The sequence below is a fragment of the Peromyscus eremicus genome, chromosome 2 (genome assembly GCF_949786415.1).
Source record: "Peromyscus eremicus chromosome 2, PerEre_H2_v1, whole genome shotgun sequence".
NCBI lineage: Eukaryota > Metazoa > Chordata > Mammalia > Rodentia > Cricetidae > Peromyscus > Peromyscus eremicus.
The window spans coordinates 141208942-141235600 of NC_081417.1; the positions used below are offsets into that span (position 1 = coordinate 141208942).

The 26659-nt window shown below is 49.3% G+C and overlaps 1 protein-coding gene across 1 annotated transcript; it reads right to left on the reverse strand.

Moving 5' to 3' along the window:
* Positions 1–2307: 2307 nt before the first annotated feature.
* Positions 2308–12480, reverse strand: LOC131904896 (antizyme inhibitor 2-like). The gene is made up of 9 exons (XM_059255889.1): positions 12343–12480; positions 11323–11496; positions 10098–10270; positions 9269–9403; positions 7776–7941; positions 6834–6981; positions 3745–3845; positions 2792–3009; positions 2308–2332 (listed from the first exon to the last, which is right to left on the reverse strand). Exons 1-9 carry the CDS (start codon positions 12478–12480, stop codon positions 2308–2310), a joined length of 1278 nt encoding a protein of 425 aa, XP_059111872.1.
* Positions 12481–26659: the final 14179 nt, after the last annotated feature.

Here is a 26659-nt window from a genome sequence, read left to right on the forward strand (position 1 = left end):
CTTGGTCCTCGTCTTCCTGCAGCCCTGCCTCCCTCCTCTGTAGCACACCTCCCTGAGAGACTGGGCAGCTCCTTCCTCACACTCCTTAGACTCTGCAGCCCTCAGTGACATCGGAGTTCTTCACCGTTGGCTTACTCAGCAGCCTCGGACGCAGCTGAGCGGCCTCCCCTTCCTCGCTCAGGACTATGAAGGCCACCCAACACGGCCCTCTCACTCGGTGTGTTTCTCTTCCTGACCTCTCCTCAGAGACTGAGCCTCTAGGCCTCACTTGGAGGTCTGTGTGTCTCCTCAAACTTGATGAAGCAGTCTTGATTTCCACCCTCCCAGGGCCCTGTCCATGAAAGGGCAGGCCTGGCCCTAAACCCCTAGGTCCAATTCTACTTCCCCCCATCCCCCACCTCTTCTTCTACAGGGCTGATAGGAGTCTCCCTGCCACCTCTGCCTCCACCCCTGTACTCTACCTTCACCTGCTCGAATTAACATAAAAACCCTGACTTAGTAAGATGCTTGTTGGGCCAGCGTGGACCCTCTTCTTGTGGGCCAGCCTGGACTCTCTTTCTGTGGGCCAGCCTGGACCCTCTTCCCATGGGTCAGCCTGGACTCTTTTCCTGTGGGCCAGCCTGGACTCTCTTCCTGCCTCATCTTAACCTTCTGTCTCTACTCACTGTCATGGGTCATCTGACCTTTACTTGGAGTTCATCACCCTGACCTTCAGACTTGCTCTTTTCCATGCAGGGTTCTCTTGGATGCTCTGCCACACTTCCTCTAGGCCTCTGAGAGATCACCTGGCCCCTGTGCTGCAGGCTGCTCACTTACTCCTCTTCCTCTTCATTTTTTCCTAAGCTCCTACGTCACTTTGCCATTAACCTGTGTGTTTGTTTATGCTATTTTTTACCTATAGGGCAAAGTTTTTCATCTCGTGTTGAACATGGGTCCCTTGGGTTTAAAATAGCACTAGGCTGGTGGACAGATGGATGGATGGAAGGATGGATGCATGGATGGATGAATGAATGATGGCTGGTGGGTGGGTGATAGATAGATAGATGAATGATGGATAATGAATGGAGGATGGATGGATGGATGGATGGATGGATTGTGGATTGCTGGATGGATGAATGGCTAAACAGGTGGGTGACTGATAAGTGGATGGATAGTTGATAATGAATGGATAGATGGATAACTGATGGCTGGTGGATGGGTGGTTAGATAGACAGATAGATGAATGGATGGATGGATAGTGGATTGATGGGTGGATAATGGATGAACAGGTGGGTGAATGATAAGTGAATGGATGGTTGATAATGAGTGTATAGATAATGGATGCACGATAGGTGGATGGATGAATGGATGAAAGATGGATAAAAGATAGATAAATGTGGGTGGATGATGGTTGGCTGGCTGGCTGGCCGGATGGATGAATAAATGGATGGATGGTAGATGAATGAATATATATATATATATATATATATATATATATATATATATATGAATATTCATAGTTCTAGAGAATTACACCCACAGAACAAGCAGAACACACCAGCTCTTGCATCTAAATAGTTTTGTATTTTCACCAAAGCCAAGCCATATCTGTACTTTGGAAACTCCTTTGATAGATAATGTTTCCACTCCCAATTTGTAAGCTCTGGAAAGGCCCAATGAGTAGCACACCATCCTGAAAGCTGAGCCTTTCCCATGTCTGTGGAGGTGTCTGCAGCCCACATCTTCCATGGGTTGTCTGGGGGAGAATTCTCTTCAGTTCAAAGATGCTGGAAGATTCATTCAGACGGTGGAGCTAGGCTGTGACACAACCCTGGCAGGTCATGAAAGCCTTAGCAGAGACTGTGGATCCCAGAAAGCCTCATCAGGAGAAGTTTAGAAAGCACACAGGAGGGGTGACTTTGCCCCTGGGGCCATCCCCCACCCCACCCCCATGCGCGCTCACTGCAAAGCACTCCTAGGTATTTTTTTTTTTTTTTTTTAGATTAAGGTGCCTAGCCCTGAAGAGGTACTCCTGTGTTGGCACAAGTCCTAGCCTCCCTGTCTCCCTCATCACCCCCACCATGGGGATTCCATTGTCTAGGGAGAGAGTCAGAAGGGATGACAAGCCAGCCACCCAGGACATCCAGCGGGTTCTTCAAGCCTACTCAGGAAGGACAATAACTTTCAGTGTGTAAAAGGGTCTCACTAGTGCAGAAGAGGCCAGACCTCTGTTTCCCCCAAGGGCCTACTCCTCCGCCCTCTGACCTTAAGCTTTCCCCATTGGGCTATACCATACCAGGTGCCTCTCCATTCTGGCCATGTCCTGGCCTAAGGTGCTGACTCCAGTAGGCTCCTGTGGAAAAGTTGCTACAGTTCAAGAGGTTCGTAGGGCTCCCCCTCCTCTGATGGTGAGTACTGAGCTGGGCAGAGCAGGGTCCCCAGGGCAGGGGTTCTTCTGAGGTACAATCTTGAGAACTGGGGAGCTATCACAAGCCACTAGAGCCAGGAGGGTTTGGGCCACGGCACCAAGGGCTAGGTGGGTCCACAGGCTGCTTGAGTCTACTCCCACAGAGACATCCACAAGGTGCAGCTGCCCAGACAACCTCTGACTTACCTGGGGAGAGGCCAAGACCCAGTCAACCCCACAGACAGAGGTCTGTGGCCAAGTGAGGTGAGACCCACGAGGCCCTACTAGGGTCAATGTGAAGAACAGAGTGTTTCCTAGGCCCAGAGCTCCCAAGTTCAGCTACGAGTTGCCAGGCCCAGAGCAAGCTCCCCACAGCTGCCACCCCATACCCTTCCCCTTGGTCACCTGAGCTGGGGGCCCATGGCATCGTAGACCGTTATGATTGGGAAGCCATTGAAGGTGGAACTCATGGAGCTCTTGTAGGCACCCATGTCAGGGAAAATCAGCCAGTCACCCACATCCAGCTCTGGCAGCTGCACCTCCTTCGAGAAGAGCCTGTCAAAGGCGTCACATGTGGGGCCATAGAGGGTGCAGGGGAAGAGGCGGGGCTCCGAGGGGAACTCCTGCAGGGAGAAGGAGATGAGGTCAGAGAAGAAAGGGTCTCACTGCATCGCTAGGATGTCAGGCACGGCCCTGGGAGACGTGTGGCCACCCAGCAAGGATGGCACCATTCAACCCCAGTGAACAGTGACAGAGTGGCTGTTCTGGGCCAGCCTTTAGGACACACTCAAAGGCCCTGCCTAGAGCTAGCATCACACCTGGGCCATTCTCAGCCTACCAGCTCACAAACACATCACGTGTGCATGCTGAGGACCCAAAGACCGGGTCTCAGAATCCACTACACACTGGAGTCACCTGGGGAGTTTTAATGATGAACAGATGCTGGATTCAACCTGGGGATTTAAATCTATTTATACATATGAGAGCATGGCTGGGGAGTGGGGACTTTGACAGCTTGGCAGGCGGCTCTAATGTGAAGAAGGGAGCCTGGGATCCACTACTCTCCAAGTCTCCCGCATCTCCAACATTCCAGAGCTCTAGAAACACACACACACAGCGCAGAGAGATGCACATGGAAGCATCCTGAGCTGATCAGAACCATGCAGCCTCCACAGACATACATGCCTGCCGAGGCATGAATCACCAGATGTGCACTAGGAAACACATACAGATGTGTGCGTGCAGCGCCTTGCACCCATGCCCAGTACGACAACCTGCAGAGCAAGGGTGACCTGAGACCCTGCCTCTTGGGTCAGGGGCTGGACTTGGTGGTTTCAGGACACAGAAGGTCCCCTTACCTTCACCACAATGGGTATCCTGGGGACAGGCTCCCTGAGGAAGATTCGGAAAGCACCATAATAGCCCTCATTGAGATAGTATGCCAGCTTCCTATGGCCTCCTGGGAACAGGGAGTGAACAGGATGAAGTGTGCTTGGCTAGGTCTCCCTAATGAGTCCCAACTCCCTTGGGAGAGGCCCGCTGCCCAGTGAGGCAGAACTTCTGCTTTGTCCTAAGGGTCTTCTCCAGCCCCCTCCTGTCATGGCTAGATGCACGGCGCTGGGCCCAACTGCCCTCCACGCCCCCCCCCCCCCCCAGGAACACTGAACAGCAGTAACTGGTGTGACGATCTGTTTTAAGCTCCACGTGTACTCATGTGAGGAGTATATGAATCCTCTTGCCTACACTTATTGGGTACCATGACCCCTGCACACAGTTGGAGAAACTGAGTCTTGCCAGAAGTCCACAGGAGTAGGCAATGCGCTAGGATTATCCCCAGACGCAGGTTCGAGTGCTTGGACTAGGTCCCCAAGCACCTGCTGTGTGAGGCAGCACAGGAGCAGCAGCTTTTATTTGATGTTTCACTCAGGACATGCCAGTGCGTACATTTCCTTTCTTTAAGGAATCCCTTGTTAACTGCGTGTCCTACCTTCTTTCAATGTGGCATTGAAGCTGTGACTTTTTGCCTCAGCCTCCCGAGTGCTGGGGTTGCAGGCATATGCCACCACACCCCGCTTTGTCTTAGGTTTGTGTTTGTTGTTTGTTTGTTTGTTTGTTTGAGATAAACTCCCATAGCCCACACTGGCCTGTGTAGTATAGGCTTGTCTTGAACTCACGAACTGCCTCCTCATCCTGGCATCGCAGGTGGGTACCAGGATACCTAGTCTTTGCTGTTCTTGACACTCTGACTTCTGGCCTCTGCAGACACAGGAGTCTGACCTCTGGATAACTAATTCCTAGAGGCAGTAATTGTCCCCACAAATGGCCTCCCTTCATGTACAACCACCAGTCCAGCGCCCAAGCAGCCAGCAACTTCCTTTTTAGAAAGTTTTTAAGATGTATTTATTTCACGTGTATGAATATTTTGCCTGCATGTGTGTCTGAACACCACAGTCATGAAGTACCCATGGAGGCCAGAAGAGGGCGTTAGAACTGACGTTGCAGATGGTTGTGAGCCACCATATGGGCACTGAGAATTATCCTCTGCAGTAGCGGCAAGTGCTCTAAACTGCTGACCCCCTCTCTGCCCTGCTGATTCATTTCATAAGCTGTCCCTATTCCAGCCATTTTCTCCTGGGGGTTGTCACCCTGGGATGAGAGACCAGAGCCAGCCTTACACTCTGGAGCCGGCTGAAATCACCAGAACCAGCCAGAACAAAGCCTGTCTTGGATGCCCAACTTCATCATTCCCTCCCTCATAAATCACAATGGAAGTGGAGTGGAGTGTCTCACGTCTGTAATCCCAGCACTCAGGAAGCTGGGGCAGGAGAGTTACCACAAGTTCCAGGTCAGCCTAGACTACATAAGACCCTATATCCACAAACAAGCATCACATCGAAGACGCCGGCCTACTCTCCCTTCTCGCCCGATCCACTCTGTGTGGATAATTCATGCGGGGACTCCTGTCTCTGGGAAACTGTGTAAAAATTGCTCGGAGACAGCTGTCTCCATGTAAGCATGCCTTGCCATAGCTAATTAGAACAAATCCTTAGGACAAATCCTGGGTGTGCTATAAAACAGTGCCCAACTCTGACAGCACCAAGGGCTGCAGATGGCTGCCTCCCTCAGAACACTCTGCCTCTATTGACATTACTCAAACAAGCATGTGGCCGCTTTCCCCCTAGCTCCCTCACACTCTTGTTCTATGACTCCCGGATCCCAGACACAATGGTATGCCAAGCCTGTTCTTCTCAGCCATCTTAGTCTGTCTTCACAACACTGCTTCTGAGCCTGCATCCAGGACTCCAGTCAGACTCTCTTCACATCCGGGCAATCGGCGGCCATTTGGATGCTGACTCTGAGCACAGATTTTCTCACCTCCGGTTTTGGTGTTTTCTCCTCCCTGTCTCCTTAACCCCAATTCCAGTGGTACCCAGATCGGTTCTGGATTGAGTTCGTCGTGATGCTAGGGATGAAGGGCACCAGCCCTGGAGTCAGGAAGACATGGGCTGGCTGCTCTTCTGACTAGCTTTGCTGCCTTGGACAAGTTGCTGGCCCTCTCTGAGTCTTCAGGTCTACATGTTCATTGGGGGTGACTCAAAGCTGTCTCACGAGATTGGTGAGCAGACATGAGGTAAAATATGTATTTCGGCTGTCATTGACTTCTGCAGATTGGCAGCTTTTGCTTCTGTTGATGTGATGAATAACGAGCCCCCAAATCCTTGTGATTGGCTGTGGTACAGTGACAGAAGACAGGTGGGCTACACCCCAGCATCCTCCAATGAGACACCTCATCAAAGGACCAGGGGAGGGGACCAGAGTTACCGGTAAATATTTACATGCCGGTGTCACCCAGTTCCCAAGATCAAAGAGTGCTAACCCAGTGGCTGCAGACCTGGGAATATTCTCAATCTTGCCATAAAAAAACATTTCTGGTTCATCCTCTGGGAACATGGCAACCCCATCTCCCTCTCACACTCAGAGGCAAAATAGCTGAAGAGCTCTCCTGGGAGACACACCATGATGAGGGTCAAAAGTTCCTGTCACCAGAGGATGTCAGCCTTAGGGATGCGTCCGATCACAGCAGTCAGTCCTGCTTTATCTGTTGTGAGAGTTTGTACTCGAGTACTCTGTTAGTGATAGAAATCGTCACCTCCTGCACCCCAGGTTGCACTCATGGTTGACTAGGTTTAATAATGGGTGTCTAGGGCCTTGGAGGCTGAACCTTGCCATTGTTCCCTCAGTGACGGGTAGACTTACCCACTACCTAGAAGAGCACCTTGGCTCTGTCCTTCACCTTCACCTTCTCCCTTCTGGGGAACAGTAAACAGTGCACAGACAGGGCTGATCCAGTGCCCAGCTCTGACCTCACTTCCTATACCCCAACCCATGGTCCAGCCTCTCCCTGAGTCCCCGGGACACCTGGACAGTGACCACACCCGTCACCCACCTGGCTCCAGCGAGGCCTTCTTGGCTATGATGTTCACGACAGCTGTGCATACAGCCTCTGCATAGAAGCGGCCAGGCTCCGCGATGACCTCGACACCAGTCCCCTCCGGGAAGTACTGGGCCCGGGCAGCATTGATCACTCTGGCCATCTGTGAAGACAGACCCAGCCTCTGCTGAATCCTGAGTCTCTGCAACTGTCATGACCAGCCCCCCTCTCCTTTGTCCCCACAACAGCCATTCAGACAGCAAGCTCACCTCCTCTTATTCAAGAAGAAACAGGTAGAAACGAAGCTAGGAGAGGCCAAAGTGCATACATAGCCTGCGTGTGGTCCCTGGCACCCGGAGGAATGTGACATTGCAAATAATTGACGCATGATCAGCAGAGACAGAATGTCTCCACGGTCCCCTGAAGCTAAGAGACCATGAGTGTCCATCCACCAGGCCTAGGCAGGGCCAGCGGCTGTGTCTAAAGAAGAATGCAGAGGGGCTGTAGGGGTAGTTCGGGGGTATAACACCTGCCTCATGAGAAGCTGGAGATGAAAAAGAGGACAGGAGGAGGGAGGAGAAGGAGCAGGAAGAAAAGGGGTAGGGATGAGAGGGAGACAGGAGGGGAGGAGGAGGAAGAAAAGGAAGAGGGAGGGGAGGAGGAGGAAGAGGAGAAGGAGGAAGAGGAGGAGACCATTGTTCGATGTAGCTCCTGACCTTGGACCAGAGCTGTGAGGCAACAAAAAGAAGTACAGCAAGCAGATGCACACACTCAGATGCACTCACAGCCACACATGCAGTCCGGTGAAGACGTCTGTCCGAATCAAACCACGGGGCCCCGCAAACAGACTCCCAGTTATGCAGGGTTCTGTGTACAAACCACACAGGCGTGTGCACCCACTTCTCCCCCCACCCCAAGCTGCTATACCCAGACGGCCACTGGGGCCACCCATCTCACCTCCTCAAATTTAGCTTCAGAGCCCTCAGCTCCAGGAAAGCCTCCACCAAGATCCAGCAGACTCATGTGGTGGCCGGCCCGGCGGCCCATCTCAAACACACGACGGCAGTCCGCGATGGCCTGCCTGTAGCTCTGGGGTGTCTGGCAGTCAGAACCCACGTGGAAGCTGAGCTTGGCCGTTGGTGTGGAAGACACACAGGGGGAGATTCAAGTCAGTGTGAGGACAGAGGCACTGAGGAACACCCACCCAGGGGCTTTTGAGACCAGTGCCAGCCAGCGCCAAGATGATACTGGCCCACTTGGAACCCATAGATGTTTATGGCCTTGGTCACACCAGGCGTCCTCATGGAGACACACATCCCATAGTCACCCAATCAGGGCTAACGACAAAGTGACGTTTTCCCCCAGCTGCCCACTCCCAATGCCTTTGTTGAAGGGGCTCCCCTTCTCTTACCTAGAACCCCACAACCCAGTGCCCCCCGAAGGTAAATTGAGAAACCAATTCTGGTTAGAGGGGATGAAGTGAGTGAATATTTCTCATCCGATGCAAAGCTTGGCTGGCCAGATGGCCCAGAGAGTAAAAGGCACTCGCTGCCAAACCCTCCTGAGTTCAATGCCTGAAACCCACGCGGCGAGAGAAAACTGACTCTTAAAAATCGTCCTCTGACCTCCACGTGTGCACCGTGGCATGTGTGAGCACACACACACACAAAGCAAATAAATGTAAAAAATTTTTTAAAAACCTTGTAAGGGGCCATGAAAACATAACAAATGACATCAGACTCTCTTTTTTAAAATAGTATCTCATATAGCAAAAGCTAGCCTCCAACTTGCTATATAGCCAAAGATGACCTTGAACTCCTGACCCTCCAGCCTCCATCTCTGGAGTGCTGGGATTACGGGGTGCATACCACCCTGGTTTTATTTGGTGCATACCAGGCCAGAACACTACCATCTGAGCTATGTCCCTAGCCCTGCCCACCCCTCCCCTTTTTTTTTTTGAGACCCGGTTTCCTGTTGTCCAGCCTGCCCTTGACCTTGTCACTCTCCTGCCTCTGCTTCCTGGAGTGCTGGGATTAGGGCTGTGTGTCCACAAAACCAGGGCTCAGAATCCCTTAAAGAGTAAAATGAATGCACGGATCCCGGAGGAATGAAATGCAAAAAATTTCAAACCGAGACTCAATCTGTAAAGTGATTAGACCCCAAGGGAAGAAAGGAAATCAGCAACATCCATCCTGTCTTCATTTAAAATTCCAATTTTTCTCATCATGGAGATTTTTGCATTTGTTTTGATTTTTTTTAAATACTGTTTGAAAATGTTATATATCTGGAGCGTTAAGTTTTTGATGTTTACTTCAATTTGTCCCCTAGGCTATTAGTGCCTCACATCCTCTAGGCCTAGAAAACGCACAAAGCAGAGGTGTCCCTGAGAGTCCTTGGCTGCCTAGGGACAGCAATAGAAATCAAGACGGGAAAGGCCAGTGCTCACTTACGAGGCCCCCACCACGGCCAGCCCCAGCTCTCTGGCAGCCTGGAGCAAGCCTACGCATGCCTCCAACTGAGCTCCGAACTTGGCATTCAGCGGGAAGGTGCTTCCACTGTCCTGGGTCTGGATTCGAAGGACCAACCTGGAGGGGGAAGGAGGGAGGGTGGCATGGGTGCACAGAACCCCGAGGCCCTCCAACCTTCCCACCCACCCCTGCCTAGTTGCTCCCAACTACCCAGCATGGAGACCAAGGATTAAAACATGTTATTTACTGAAGTTTGCCAGGCAAGAACAAGTGAGATAGAATCTCACAGTTAAACTTTCTAAAGAGTCCGAGGTATAAGTGGGTGGTGGTGGCACATGACTTTAATCCCAGCTCTTGGGAAGTAGAGGCAGGCAGATGTTTGAGTTCGAGGCCAGCCTGTTCTACAGAGTGAGTTCCAAGACAGCCAGGGCTATGCAGAGAAACCATGTCTTGAAAAACCAAACAGAGATGTTTCACACCTTTCCTAAGATCACACAGCATATGGCTAATGTGAATCTGAAATGTGAGCCTTGGTCTGTCTCTAGTACAAGTACTTTTCCTATGATGTCATGGATGCCAGACCTTCTCATGCCAAGCTCTGTCCAGTGCCATCGCAGAGACAAGGTCTATTTGGTACTAATGTGCTCCTGACAAGGTTCTGGGCCTCCCGGCTGAACCCTTGCATCTGCAGTCTGGCCATCTTGTCACCCAGAGGTTTACTTGGAGCCACTTTCTACCTGGTTGCTGAGGCCCAGATCCATCTGTCGGAGTCCCTTGTACACTGTTTCCCGTTGTACCTCCGCCACCTCACCTAGCTCCAGGGTGGTGCCGGGCCACCTTAGTTAGTTCCTCCTCACTGTCGAAGGTCAGAAGCTGCACCCCACAGCGGGCTGCGTACTGGATGTGGGAGACGGCTTTGCAGGGGTTGGCGAAGATGATGCGTGAGGGGGCCACGCCCAAGCCCAGCACCTGCTCCAGCTCCCCCTGGCATGAGTGAAGGGCAGAGTCGGGGCTACCCTGCTGTTCCTGCCTTCCCAGACTCTTTGGGGACAGGACCTTAGCTTGAACTAGTGGGGATACCTTCCAATGAACCTCCTTCTGGGACCAGGTCCTTCACTGGGAGAGTCAGGTCCCAAAGAAACCTCCCTCAGTACCTGTGGCTCCTCCCAGCACCTCTCACCCTGCCCCCTACCCTGAACCGCTCCCACCCAGCACCAGGATTTGCTTCCCTTCTCCCAACTTCTGTTCCTGTATGACTCGGGCATTTTGTGTATTCGCTTTCTTGGTTCCATCTGCCCTCTTGGTCCTCTTGACCTCCTCTTCTCTCTCTCTTCTCTTCTTCTCTCACTCCCCCCTTCCCTCCTCTCATGGCCCAGTCTATTCTGCTGGCCATGTTCTGTCTGGACTCTTCCAGATGCCTCTGACTGTTCTCTCCCTCATGTCTACAATAAAACTTTCTCCTCAATCATACCTAGGAGCCATCATATCCTTGTTTTCATCCAGTGTTGCTCCCATTTTAAAGAGGGAGAAACTGAGGCTCAGACAGGTGACTGGCTATGCCAGGAAGGGATCTGGTTCCCTAGTTTGGATTACCTGGTCTTGTCACATAGTCACGTGCAAGGCTGACCACTGCAATTTGCTCTTTTATTTATTTTAAAGCATCCGAGGGATCGGGGCTACAGCTCAGCTGGCAGAGTGATGCATAGTGTGCACAAAGCCCTGGGTCCAACCAGCACCCAGTAAACTGGGTGGCCTGTGTCTATAATCTCAGCACTGGGAAGGTAGAGGTGGGAGGACCGGACGTTCAAGGTCATCCTCGACTATGTAGTGAATTCTAAGCTAGCCTGGACTACATTGGATTCAGAACAAATAAAAACCACTAGCGTAATAACAACAAAAAGCCTTGAGCTCCCAACATGGCAGCCACCATCTTGGAGGCCAGAGTCCCCATTCCTGATCTCCTGAGCATTGGGCAATATTTCTCTAGAAAGTGACAGGCCCATAGGGAGGTGGTTGGCAAGCTGGCACAGGCTCACCTGACTGGCACAGTCAAAGCCAGTGCCCAGGGCAGCCAAGACAAGCAGCACCCCGGGTCTGTTATTACACTTCACTGCATAGAAGGGCTGGACTCGGGGCAGGGCCTGGAGGAAGGTCTGATGGCGGCTGGCCAGCACATCCAAGTCAGCCACCATGAAGGGGTCCTGGCGGCCCTGTTAGAGCAAGAACAAGGAGGGAAGTGAGGAGTGGGTCAGGTCCCGGAGTCCTCTCCACTCTATGACAAATGCATTACTGTTCCTCTCATTTTCTCTTCCTCTTCTTCCATTTCACTTTGTGGATTTTTTGTTTGTTTGTTTGTTTGTTTCGAGACAGGGTTTCTCTGTGTAGCCCTGGTTGTCCTGGAACTCACTCTGTAGACCAGGCTAGCCTTGAACTCACAGAGATCTGCCTGCCTGTGCTTCCCGAGTGCTGGGAATAAAGGTGTGCACCACCACCGCCCGGTGCTGTTTCTCCCTTTTTAAGGGCCAGGGAAAACAAAGGCTTGGTTGGAAAATCAGTGGCTTAAAGTCACACAGCAAGAATATGACAAAGAGAAGATTGATTTTTTTTTTTTAAACAAAAAAAAAATTTCTTTTGAGACAGGATCTCTCTATATAGCACTAACTGTCCTAGAACTTGCTGTGTAGACCAGGATGGCCTTGAATTTATAGACATCTGCCTGCCTCTGCCTCTTGACTACTGGGATTAAAGGCGTGCACCACCACGTCAGGCAAAGAAAGGATTTGAACTCTGATCTTTTTAGTCTCTTAAAACAGAAGTGCAGGGAGGCAGCTATCTATCTGTAGACCAAAGCTGGAGACAGATGGTCAGCCCCAGACAATGGCTTGGTTGAGGGTAAACCCCGAGTGTCAGGGAAGGGAATGGAAAGAACAGCAGAGCTCACTCAGGACCCCAGTGCAGGCCCTGGGAAAACCTGGTCTGATGGCCTCCAAGCTGTAAACCAGAAGCCTTCTTGGGTACCAGCAATGGAGGAGGTTGGACTCACCCTCTCTCCTTACCTCGATGGAGAGCTCCTGGATCTTCCTCAGGACCAATTGCCGGGCAGATCCCTCTGGCCCCAGGATGATGGGCTCTGATGGCCACAGGCTTCCTGAGGCTCCTAGCTGCTCCCTCAGGTGTCCAGGATGGGTGCTCATCCCTGAGACTCCAGCTGAGGTGTTCTCTGGGCACAGTTCTGACATCCTAGAAAAGACAGCTCTGTGGACCCAGTCTTCCTTCCTCAGCCCCTGCTGTCCCTCCCACAGCCAGAACGGCCAAGTCATTGATGCCTGGGCCCCATTCAGCCCCAAGAACTCCACCAAGCTCTGTGATACTTTCGACCTTTACAGCAGGCTACTGATGGCCCATGGCCTGAGTCATGGATGCCAGTGACAAGCAAGACACATCAGCCATTCCCTCAGAACAAAAGCATATGACTCTCCTCCAGGCTCCTTCCCACATGCTCGCCACTCAAGATGAGAACCTGAGACTCAGTAGAGCGGTAGAGTCCAACTGTATATCATAGGACATTAGAAGTGAGACCTGTGACCACTCCCAAGGAGAAAGAAGGGGACTTGTCTCAGATTGAGTGGGACTGTGTCTATGACCCTTCCACACATGACTCACCTTGTGGCTATTATGACCTGCTTCCTCAAGTACAGCGCAGGAGAGCTGAGGTGATGAGAAAATGTCTATGGGGAAATCCAGTCCCAACAAGATCTCAGGGTTCAGGAAGCCTACCTTCAGCCCAAACCTCCGGGAGAGACCTTCCAAGGAACATCTACTGACAGGTGTTCAGGGTTGGGGACACCTGTGGAAAGCAAGCACTGGCCACCTTTAGAAGCGGGAGAGCCCAGAAAGCCTTTCACTCCCCCTCTTCCCCAGAGGTGCCCAGATCACTCCATGCAGGGGATGGGTCTGAGAAGAATCTTGTCTCCAACACTAGTCAGGTGGTCCTGGAGGCTGGAGCAGGTGCTGGGCTCTCAGGGCATCTCTTGCTTTCTGCTGCCAATTTAACTGGGATGGCGAGCCTGTCTGTCGCTCCATCTTGCTCCACCCTACCTCTCCTTACCCTCCCTTTCTGGGAGAGCCTCTAAGGCTTCCCTGTGACCTGATGACCCTCCCAGGACGGAACCACCACCTTGAGTCAGGGCCAACTCTAGGATGTCACCTGTCACTTTTTGAAGGCTTACACCCCCACCTGCAAGCTACAATCCAAGTAGGTCCAATATTATTCCAGCACATAATGACTAGGCTCCTATTCATTCGACCCCTCCTTCCTGGGCAGAATGGGTACACCAGGCGCTAGCTACACAAGGGGCCAGGTCTTCCTGTGACAGGAGAGCTAGAGACATGGTCTGTCTTAACCCAGAAATCAAACCCACTCATTAGTCCCTTCCTATAGCTCACCTCCGGCCTGCAGCCTCTCTGTGGTCCTCTGAAAAATGGGATCTCAGGGAACAAGAGGAGGAATCTGTGAAATAAGAAGCATACGAGGCCTTGCTGACACTGCTACTATCTGGAAGCCAATCACTGCAGAATGCCTGGCTTGAGAGGAACACACACACACACACACACACACACACACACACTCACATACACACACACATACACACATACACACACATACACACACACATACACACATACACACACACATACACATACACACACACACACACACACACTGACAGACACACATGCACACACTTGTCTTTTGAGGTCATAGAGTCTCCTGTGTTGATTAAAATGAGAGCCCAGTAAAAATGGTGCTTCTCACAACCCACAGGACCTAGCATGCTGTCAGGATCATGAGAAAGAATGGATGGGCCGAAGATGGACTCTGAGCAGGAGGCTTCAGCCACTGGCCAGCAAGGACAGGCTCACAGAACAGACTGTGGGCGCCACAGAGAATAGCTTGTGCCAATAAAGTGAATGTGAAATTGTTATTCTTTTATGTGTTGGATGTTTTGCCTCTGGGTATGTCTATACAACATGTGCATGCTTGGTGCCCACAGCGGTCAGAAGAGGGTCCCCTGGAACCAGAATTAAAGATGGTTGTGAGCCACCATGTTGATAGTGAGAATCGAACCTAAGCCCTCTGAATGATCAGTCAGTGGTCTTAACCACTGAGCCATCTCTCTAATCTCTAAATATGCGTTTTTAAACAAGCCATAAAGCATACTTAAGAAAGCAGAAAGAAATAACATTCCTGTAGGGGATTACCTTTTAAGCTCACATACAACCAAACAGAAGACACTGTGAAGGAATGATTATATCAATTTATGAATAGCACAAATTCACCATCATAGAGCCCAATGCTTCTTGACATCTCGAGATGTGGGAGTTGGTTCTTGATGGTGGTATGAATTAAGTAGGCGTGCTTTTGATTTAGAGCTATATTATTTTGATATCTCAAATCTCAGGTCCCATGGCTTCTTGGCTTTGGGGTTGAGAGTAAGTGTAGTATTGAATCTTTCTGTAGAAGATGTGTTTTATTTATTTAAATGTGTGTATGTGTCTGTGTTAGTATATGCACCTGTGTGTGTGTGTGTGTGTGTGTGTGTGTGTGTGTGTGCGCATGCGCACGCTTGGGTGCACATGCCTGTGCAGGCTTGAGGTTCTGTGCAGGTGAAGAAGTCAGATGATGTTGGATCCTTTGGAGCTGGAGTTGCAGGCATTTGCAGGATGCCTGACTGGTTACACGGGTGCTCGGATCTGAAGTCCAGTCCTCATGATTGCAGAGCAAACACTCAGCTTCTGACCCATCTTTCTACCCCTAATATTGAATCTTAGATTCCAAGAAGCCAAGATTGGATGGGGACAAGTGCCTAGGAGCAGCAGACTAGCAGGTTCCCTTGGCCACTAGACAGGGTCCGGGTGTTCCCATGGGCTGAGGAGTTCCTCCAGTTGAGAGCATCCATCCCCTTCCTCTCCCATCAGGGTTCAAAGCCCCCAGGCTCCCAAGGACTCAGAAGTCAAAGCAGGACCAGCAGGAGGAGCCTGGAGTCGAAGGAGTATGTTCAGTGGATGGAGAGAAGATCCCTGAGCCAGCAGGGCCTCCTGAATTCACTGTCAAACCATGGAGGGGTTGGTTCCAAACAAGAAGGTGGAAAAGCGCTTGTTTCCATGGAGATACCATCATCTCCTACCAGATGACTCTGAAAAAGTCTTTCTCTAGCTCTGCACCTCCCCTGCTAGACTCTGGGAGGTGCTTTTGCCCCCAAAAGCCTCAGTTTCATCCTCTACATCACAGGAAGGTCCTGAGGATGGGTTGGGAGGGGATGGGGTGGGATGGGATGATATAAGATAAGATGGGAGGGGAGGGAGGGGATAAAATGGGTTAGGATGACATGAGATGGGAGGGAAGGAGAGGAGAGGGAAGAGGATGGGGTGGGGTGAGATGGAATGGGGTGGGATGATGTAAGATAAGATGGGAGGGGAAGGGAGGGGATAAGATGGGTTGGGATGACATGAAATGAGAGGGAAGGAGAGGAGAGGGAAGAGGATGGGGTGGGGTGCGATGGGATGGGGTGATGGCTAATGTTAATTTTTCAACTCGATAGGGTCTAGAATCACTGAAGAGACAAGCCATGGGGCGTATCCGAGAGTGATTTTCTAAATTAGGTTAATTGAGGTGCGTAGATCCCACCTGAATGTGGGTAGCACCATCCCATGGGCTGGGATCCTGGACTGAATGAAAAGGAGAAAGTGAGCTGAGCACCAGGGTCCACCTCTCTCCGATTCCTGACCGTGGGTGCGATGTGACCCCCTGCCTCACACTCCTGCAGCCACGATGGACTGTACCCCAAACTGTGAACCAAAGGGGACCTCCTTTCCTTACATTGTCTCCATCGGGGGTTTGTCATAGCAATGAGAAAGGTACCTACAACAGATGGGATGGGACGAGATGACATCGAATGACATGAGGTGACAAGATGTGACAGGTGACAGAAGCTCTCACCTGTGAGGAGCTAAGTGCCTGCTTCTAACTAATAACCAGGACAACGAAGCTGATGGATAGGCAAATTCCTTACCATTGAGCTACACTTCCAGCCCCAAACTTCATTTGATTTTTGATTGACACATAAGCAACTACTATGGAATACAGTGTCATTTTTATTCATGTAAATTTCACAGAATAATAAACTTGGAGTCATTAGCACGTCCCTCACATTAAATGGTTAGTTTCTTTGTGATGAGAACATTTCAAATCATCTCTTTTAGCTATTTTATTCTCTAAATTTTTCTATTTATTATTATGCTCTCTCTCTCTCTCTCTCTCTCTCTCTCTCTCTCTCTCTCTCTCTCTCTGTGTGTGTGTGTGTGTGTGTGTGTGTGTGTGTGTGTGTGTGTGTGTGCAGGCATCCATGTGCCACTGCACGCAGCTGCAGCCGGAAGATAACTTTCAGAAGTAGGTTCTCTGCCTGCACCATGGGCTTTAGAGGTCGGAGATGGGGCTCTCACGCTTGCACTTTGAGTGTTTCTACCCACTGAACCATCTTGTCTGCCCTCTTTCAGCTGTTTAAAAATATATGGTTGGGGCTGGAGAGATGACTCAAAGGTTAAGAGCACTGGCTGCTCTTCCAAATGACCCAGGTTCAATTCCCAGCATGTACATGGCAGCTCAAAACTGTCTGTAACTCCAATTCCAGGTGATTTGGTACCCTCACACAGACATACATGCAGGCAAAAACCCAACATACATACATACATACATAATACATAAATAAATCAATCTTTTTTAAAATATGTGATTTAGAGTACATTCTTAACATTGTGGCTGGAGTTCAATACTTGAAGCTGTCTAAACCAAGCATGGTGGCTCCCGCCTTTAATCCCAACACTTGGGAGGCAGAGGTAGGCAGGTCTGTGTGAGTTCGAGGCCAGCCTGGGCTACAGAGTGAGTTCCATGTCAGCTAGGGCTACATAGAGAGATCTTGTCTCAAAAAAAGAAAGAGAGAGAGAGAGAGAGAGAGAGAGAGAGAGAGAGAGAGAGAGAGAGAAAAGAAAAGAAAATTTAAAAACAAACAAACAAACAAAACCCCCCGAGAGTCTAAGGCCAGCTCAGACTACATGAGACCCCATCTCAAACAGAAGTACAAAAGCCCTCTGAAGCCCTGTGGTAACAGAACCCCAGAACATTTGCCTTCTGTGCTGCTGTGGTTAGGTCCTAGCTACCCAGCATCGCCCCTTTCCTCATCATTCCCCGCCCCTGTGCCCTGGGATCCTCTGCTCCAGCCTTATCTCTGTGAGCCTGGCTCTTAAGATTCCACAGATAAGGGAGATCCTGTGATAGGCACGCCTCTGGGCTTGGCTTATTCCACTTAGCAAGACTTATCAATGCTGTTGCAATTGATAAAACTTTCCAATTAAAACGCCCATGTTGTGAACAGAAAACAGACTCCATGGTTTTTGTTCGTTTGTTTGTTTTGTGGGGAACTTTGGGGGGTAATTTTTGTCTTACTGATTATTTTGTTTTGATTTTTGTTATTTTGCTTTTGCTTTTGTTTTGAGAGAGAACATGAAGTTGGGTGGTAGGGAGGATCTGGAGAGGAGTTGGAGAGGCAAAGGGTATGATCAAAGCACAATGTAGGGGAAAATTTTTAATAAAAATGAATAAAACTCTTTGTGTGTGTGTGTGTATGTGTTGTTGCATACATGTTTGCATGCATGTGTATGCATTATATGGAGGCCTGAGGTTGACATCAGGTGTTTTCCTCAACTGTTCTCCATTTTTTTATTTCACTGAGGCAGGGTCTCTTGCTGAGCCTGGAGTGCACCAGTTCTGGCTAATCAACTACCAGTTTGCCCATGACATACTTCATCTTTACTTCCCAGGCAATGGGACTGCATGCGGCCACCATGTCTGCCTGACTTTTTTTTTTTCTTCCAAATAGGGTTTCTCTGTGTACCAAACTGGCCTCGAACTCACAGAGATCCGCCTGCCTCTGCCACCTGAGTGCTGGGATCAAAGGCTACACCACCACCGCCCGGCCTGCCTGACTTTTAGATGGGTTCTGAAGATCTGAACTCTTATCCCCATGTTTGAGCTGTGAGCGCTTTATCTAATGAATTGTCTCCCCAGGCGCTTACAACACATTTAAAGCAGCTCATCAATCTAAGAAGAAAGAAGAAAATTCACAGTGATAATCAATGGATGAGAGAAATGAAAGATAAAGGCACAGCTTACTGCTTACATGGGATGTGCACACCAAGTGTTCTACCTGGGTATCTACCTGGGTAACTCACGGAGTCTCCATAGGAACACGGTGAGGCAGGGCCTGTCTTGGGCCAGCTACACAGCGAACAGGACTCAGAGCATCAGCAAAGAGCAATATCTAAGATACAACAACCTTAGCACCAAGACAGACAGTAAGCAAGAGGGTCCTTGTGGGTTTCCTGCACAACACTCTGTGACGCTGCCTTGTGACATACAGCAGCAGGACAGCTGTCACCTGGCCCAGCCTGGAGAATCTGTGGATCCCTAGCATCTTAGCCTCAGAGAGACAGAGAGACAGAGAGACAGATGGAGCTGAGCTAATCCAGATCCTTGCTTGGATTGTCTCTCTTTGGCCTGGAATTCGTCAATTAAACTAGGCTGGCTGACCCCATGAGTCTCCTGTCTCTGTATTCCCAGCAATGAGATTACAGACACGCACCACTATCTCCAGGCCCCATGGAGCTGTCATTCTTTAGAGCAGGACTGTAAATCAGTAACACCACTGTAAAAAACATGCTGATAATACTCACAAGTTAAATGCTCACATACCCTACAGCTTAAGAACTCTACTTCTACCTTTAATCCCAACGCTTGGGAAAGTAGAGGCAGGCAGATCTCTGAGTTCAAGGTCAGCCTGGTCTACAGAGCAAGTTTAGGACAGCCAGGGATACACAGAAAAATGCTGTCTCAAACAAAACAAAACAAAACAAAAAACTCTACTTCATAGCAGATGTCTGTTAGAAATAAGTGCATGTGTCTATCAAAAACATGCACCAAATGATTGAAAGCATGAACGACACTGTTTGGCCAGCGGAAAAGTCATGGGCCACAGCTATCAGAGTTAGAAAGAGCTTTATTAGAAAGAAGAGGGAGAGCCGGGCGGTGGTGGCGCACGCCTTTAATCCCAGCACTCGGGAGGCAGAGACAGGTGGATCTCTGTGAGTTCGAGGCCAGCCTGGACTACCAAGTGAGTTCCAGGAAAGGCGCAAAGCTACACAGAGAAACCCTGTCTTGAAAAAAAAAAAAAGAAAAAAAATACAAAAAAAAAAGAAAGAAGAGGGCATCGGAGGGAGAAGCCAGGCCTGGTGGGGGAGGGAAGCGGGGCAGAGCAGACAGCAGAGAGGAAACACAGAGAGAGGGTGGGGGTCCATGTCCAGCTTTTTTCTTTTCTTTTGTTTTTTGGTTTTTCAAGACAGGGTTTCTCTGTGTAGCTTTGCGCCTTTCCTGGAACTCACTTTGGAGACCAGGCTGGCCTCGAACTCACAGAGATCCGCCTGCCTCTGCCTCCCGAGTGCTGGGATTAAAGGCGTGCGCCACCACCGCCCGGCCCGTGTCCAGCTTTTTAAGGCAGGGACGCAGTCGCCTGCGCCCCCTGATGATGTAAGACGTTAGACCTGGAAGAGTGAGAGCAGGATACTAACACTCCAGACTTTTGCTTATTATAAAAAAACAAGTAAATAGGAATCGGGGCGTCGTTTCTCCCCGAAAAACTGCTTCCAGCTGACTTGGTGGACGTTGGTTCACTCTTAGGGGGAATAGGGAAGGGGGTCTTCCGAGGTAGACAGGCATCCTGGGATGGTGGGTAAGGCTGTCCTGCTGCTCTGGAGCTTGGCACCCTGGCCGCTTTTGTGTCTGACAGGATGCTGGTGAGACAGAAAAAGCCTGAAGTTGATCTGACCTGTCCAGATGGATTTAAGCTGGTTTCTGGAGCTTGGGAAAACTTTTGAACATGTTAAGAAGCAGCCATGAGAAAATTAGTGATCATGGTAGCATTTAATACTCTGCTTATATTGGTTAGTGTTAATGGAGAGACAGAGAGATTGGCACATTTTTTTAAGCTTTTTCAGAGACAGATTGTTTAAGGCACCTGTTTCCTTTACTAGTTTAGCATCCAGGAGACACAAGCGATCAATTGTTGAGAGCATTTAGCAGTAATAGATGGTTATACTAAAGCCTGGTTTTGCAGAGCCCAGACACTTTTGAGTCTGGGGGTGTAAATTCCTTTCAGCTGTAATAGTTTCTTCCTTGATGATCTCTGGACTCCAGTTCTGTGGTGGTCCTGTACCACTAGCTGAACAGTGGTTTAGAACAGGGAACTGGGAAGAGAAAAGCTTGTGGTTCATGAGAACTTATTTCTTGGAATTAGGGACAAGGCAGAGATCAAGACCCTGTCTGTGTGCATGAGGAGGAGAAGCACTTCTGACAGGTCTGGAGTGAGGCACATGGAGGGAGCAATGAAATGAAAGCTCCTATCTTAGCTGGAAATCTTTTCCCATTAAGTAACCCTGAAAGTGCAATTAAATCTGGTGAGGTGGGTAAGGCTGTCCTCCCTATACCGGCAAGAGGGGAACAAGGAGCAGTGACACCCCAAAACTCCCAGGACCAGGTCAGTGGCTCTGATGTCCAGAAGGAAAGAAATGGATCACTTCCATGCTGCATTCTGGATTCCCTGCAAACGAGCCTGTGGACAAGCCTAGGTCTGCTGGAGGTCTTAGCTTGATGTTCCAATGCCATCTTGGTGCCTGGGGGCAGTCAGCTGACCGGTTGTCTTTCTAGGTGGCACTTTCAACAAGGCTCAACTGATAGCCTGGCAGAGCGCTCACTAGCCTGCATGGCCTTTTTTCCCCCACACTTAGAACAGGGACCCAATGGCTTTTGGGAGACAGCGTGTGCCAGCACTTGGCAATTTTGTTCTCAGGCTTTTCACATCTCTCTCTGGTAGACCTTGAATGCTGCAGATGAAACTTTCGCCTGTAGGGTCAGGAGTCTTGCTCTCCAGATACCTATGTCAGGTATGTAGACCTGCCAGGAAGCAGGCTATAAACTGATCTCTGGCTTAAGAGCTATCCTGATTACTGTAAACTTATTTGCATGGATCCTAGCCCACTTCCAGACCCGTCTGTGCCTCTCATGGCAGCTTGAGAATGAGTGAGAGAAACTAAGGTGAGTTAAAGTGAGAGTCAGCAGAAGCGGTCCACCCACTGCCAGAGAGCAGAAGATGGAAGTCAGATAGACAGAAATGGTTGCATGTGGCAGGGGGCCGTAGTGGGAGGGAGAAGGGTTCGGAGCTTCAGTAGAAGGCTTGGGGATAAGGTAACTCTTTTTATTTGCCCGTTCACTGGCAGAAGTTCCCGTGAAGCTGTTATGCAGCCAATTTTACTGGTATCTACCCTTATGTCTCATGGATGCAGCCAAGAGAGAAAAATAAAAAATTAAAATAACAAATTGAGATCCTAGGCTCCTTTCTCAAGCATCCCTGAGGTAGAGGAAGGATCTATGAATCAGCACAGGTTATTCTTGCCTTCGTCAAGAGAGGAATAAGGGCTGGGAGCCTATGCAGCATGTGGACCACCCAGTGGTCCAACAGCATTGACCTCCTCATCAGGAGAAAAAAATGTGTCATTGCCAGTGCAGCCCGAGGACCACCCCCATGGGGGCTGGCACACGAGGAATAGAGGTCAGACTGCAGCCTCGGGAAACGGGACTCACCAATCATACGTGCGGTGGAGAATGCTGTGCCAATGGCAGTCGCAAGCACAGTCCCAACACAATACCACGGTGTAGCTAGAGTTTTCCTGCCTGGCCCACAGTCAGGACAAATCTCTATCACCTGCCAGTCCCACAGCTGCTCAGACTCGACCAAGTAAACACAGAGACTTATATTATACTTTACATCTTCCTTGTCCTGACGGCGGCTGGCAGTGTCTCTCTGACTCAGCCTTCCATTTCCCAACTTTATTCTCCTCCTTGTCCTGCCTATACTTCCTGCCTAGCCAACGGCCAATCAGTGTTTTATTTATTGACTAATTAGCAACACATTTGCCATACAGAGCATCCCACAGCACTTCCCCCTTTTTTTTTCCAAAAAGGAAGGTTTTAACCTTAACAAAGTAAAATTACATGTAATTTGGGAATTTGGGCGTAGCTTCTCTTACTACTTCCTGCTGGAGGGGGGCGCTGTATCTTATGGGGACACAAAGAAAATTTTAGGATCATGGAGTAGTCCGTGAGGCTGTATCATCTGAGCCAGTTGCCTTGAAACCATTCTGGATGTTGAATCATCTGGGCCATGGTGTCATCGGAGACTTTTCAGGGGGTCTTGGCGGGTCAAACCTGATGTATCTTAATCTTGAACAAATCCATAGCCTCTGGCTTTCTGTGGGAACAAAAGCAGAGACTCCTTTCCAAAGCAACATATCCTTATATCCAAATTTTGAAGTCAAGGTACCTTTAAAATATACATTTTGGCATAACTCAACAGCTTTTACAATCAAATGTTTTTCTGCAGTTAAAAGTCCCAAAGACAACACAATCCAGATTCTCTGTGTAATATTCATCTTCACATGGCTTATTTTTTATATTAATTTTACTGTCTCTTTAAAGACTTTATTTTTTAAAACTATGTATTTGTTTATATAACTGTATATATCATCTTTTTTGTCTCTTTCAAGCCTACGTATCTTTTACACACATTGTAAACTATTACATCTGAATCTGTCTTATTGTGAATCTCTTGCCTTAAACTGCAGCAGCTGTGGCTGCTGGCTCCGCCCACCTCAGCTTCCCAACATGGCTACGTTTACCGCCAGCTCTGGGAGCTATCATGGGTCTATGCTTTTATCCAAGCAGCGTGTAGCCCAGAAACCTCTTTTGTTTGTTTTGTACTAACTAAGGCTAAATCCACCATGCAGCTTAATGAGCCACTTGCAGAGGCCTCATTCCCACCATACTGCAGGTTGAGCGCGCACGCCAGGAACCCACAAGTAGCTCAAACCGGCAGCTGCTGCTCATTTGAAAGAGACAATTAGAAAGCTATTTTTAGCTCCGTTTTAGAATCTTTTTTCTCAGTTTTTAGGTGGAAACTCTTGCCCCACGTTGGGCGCCATTTGTAGCTAGAGTTTTCCTGCCTGGCCCACAGTCAGGACAAATCTCTATCACCTGCCAGTCCCACAGCCACTCAGACCCAACCAAGTAAACACAGAGACTTATATTGGTTACAAACTGTATGGCCGTGGCAGGCTTCTTGCTAACTGTTCTTACAGCTTAAATTAATCAATTTCCATTAATCTATACCTTGCCACGTGGCTCGTGGCTTACCGGTACTTTACATCTTCCTTGTCCTGATGGCGGCTGGCAGTGTCTCTCTGACTCAGCCTTCCATTTCCCAGCTTTATTCTCCTCCTTGTCCCACCTATACTTCCTGCCTAGCCAACAGCCAATCAGTGTTTTATTTATTGACTAATTAGCAACACATTTGCCATGCAGAACATCCCACAGCACCACGGTGGGGGCAAATGCATAGTGGGCAGGGCAGTCACAGGCCCTCGGTTAGGTTTCTGAACGTTCAGCCCCGCCGAGTGTGCGGAATTTCCTATCCGAGGTCACGGCACCAGTGAAAGGATGAACGGCGCTGGTTGGTCGGTGGAAAAGTCACAGGCCATGGCTACCAGAGTTAGAAAGAGCTTTATTAGAAAGAAGAGGGCATAGGAGGGAGAAGCCAGGCCTGGTGGGGGAGGGAAGCGGGGCAGAGCAGACAGCAGAGAGGAAGCACAGAGAGAGGGTGGGGGTCCGCGTCCGGCTTTTTAAGGCGGGGACACAGTCGCCTGCACCCCTGATGACGTAAAACGTTAGACCTGGAAGAGTGAGAGCAGGATCCTAACAATGATCATTCATAGGAAGGACATTTATAATATCCTCAAAGCAAAATCCAGCCAAAAATCCATAAGCAGTAGAACTTTTTAAAAAGATTTATTTATTTATTATGTATACAGTGTTCTGTCTGCATGTATGCCTGCAGGCCAGAAGAGGGTGCCACATCTCATTATAGATGGTTGTGAGCCGCCATGTGGTTGCTGGAAATTGAACTCAGGACCTCTTGGAAGAGCAGTCAATGACCTTAACCTCTGAGCTGTCTCTCCAGCCCCAAGCAGTAGAATTTATAAGCAAATTATAGTCTGCAAAAACAGTCCTCACCATTTGTAGTTCTCTCTCCTGAGCCCCTGGGAAATATTAATATTAAGGCTGGTCCCTCTAATATTATACAAGACCTGGCGCCCTTGGGTACCCAATCTCAGGAGAGTAACCAACCAAGCACATTCAAAAAGCAGTGGTATTGCTTGGCGGAGGCTGTCCAGAGAAGAGGCAGTCTCTCCAGGGAGTTGTAAAGGTGACCCCTGAAGTGCTGGCTACCAGCTACCCATGGACCTCACCAAAGATGCTGCAGACCTGGAGGAACCCTAGGCCTCTTTGTGGTGAGTAGTTGAATATCTCCCTTCCCTATTAAGAATCTTTCTTGCACCATGAGTCAGAACGAGTCTAAAGAGAATCAGCTTCTGATAGAAGTTACAGGACACAGGCTTAAGATGAAAGGCATTTCAGTGAGCTCCAGTCAGTTTACAGGCTTAGATAAGGAAGCAATAGACTACCTTAATCCCATAAGGCCTCCTAAAAAACATAAGGAAAGATTTAGGAGACCCCTAAAAGCTGCCAACCTTATGAAATTGATTTACCATCAGACTATGCTAAGCGGCAGAGATTCTAACCCCTCCCTTTTAGGGAGAAACCTGCTGTTATTTCATTTGGGGTCTTACAAGGAGGTAAAACAATATTTTTACACTACCAGACCTCCTGAGTGTTAGTTATTTTGCGGTTGCAAGGAAATGTCACGAAACACAACAGAATCCACTAATAAGAGTTTTATTAAGATAAAAGGGACAGAGAGTGCTCAGGCCTGTGGGAGACACTGTGTAGAGAAGAAGGAGCCGGGAATATGGCGCCGGCTTATAAAGGCTGGGCGTGCACAGGTCGACATAACTACTCCAAGCATGTGCGTAGATCACATGGCTACTGAAAGGTTTACACAACAAGCCCCCACGGTCACGCGTGTTCGCATATGCCTGGCGGACACTTCCGCCTAGCCAGGTCCGGGTCAGGATAGCCATTTCCGGGTCAGGGCATCTCGCGTGACCAAAATCCGTGATGTTCCACTAGCCACGTAAGCGCACAACGTGGCCATGTGATCTACGTGCTTGCGTGTAGTAGTGATGCTGATCTGTCCACGCCCAGCCTTTAAAATCTGGCACCATGTTCCTGGTTCCTTCTTCTTCTCCACACACGTGTTTCCCGCAGGCCTGTTCACTCTCTGTCCCTTTACCTTTAATAAAACTCTTGTTAGCGGATTCTGTCATGTTTCATGGCATTTCCTTGCAGGGTAAGAACACAACGCAGCCGAAAAACTAACAGCTACGCTGCGTGCTTATGTAAACATGCAAAGTCACGGATCCTGGTCACAAGAGACGCCTTGACCTGGAAATGGCTATCTTGACCTGGCTAGGTGGAAGTGTCCAGGTCCGCCGGGCATGCGCAAACACGCCCAACCGTGGGGGCGTGTTGTGAACCCTTCACTGAGAGTGTAAACCAGAACTAATGAAGTTCACTATGTTCTTCATAGTAACAGCAGCGTCCTGCTGCAAACAACCTTTTTTGCTAAAACTAACTGGATCTAAAAGCTAACTTGAGCCTTAAACTTCTAAATTAGGAGCTCACTCCAGCAGCCTTCATTTAAATAACAATGCAAGCCTCACAGCCAGAGTCAGTTTACAAACTTATGGCAACTCCCAGCTCTCCTAAAAAAGTGTCCTTGTCCTTTTCTCTCTTTCCTCTGTTTGGGTTGACTTTTAAGTTCTTGGTAATTTACAAAAATCTTGGCCAAGTACAAGAACTGCAGTTAACCAATTTCAAAAAAACAGGTCCTGGTTAGGGGACGCCCTACTACGACCTGTATGGATTCATCAGACACCCCCACCAAGACGTTTGGGGCTTGGAATCCTAAACATCTGCCTTCTTCTCTCTGAACCTAACTATCTGCTAGCTGCATCTCAGCCTGTGTCTCCACCCTTCTCCTCCCCTTGCCGTTCCTGGTGGCTATCTGGCTTGATACAGACTGGACTAACTGGCTGCAGCTGCCACAAAAAAAAAAAAAAAAAAAAAAAAAAATTCTCCTCCGTTTTAGTTTGGGTTTTTTACTATGCTTATCTTATTTCATGTTACACCTTAGGGGATTTATTTATTAAATTGTTACTCTCTTTATACACTATATTTTTTAATGAGTTCCT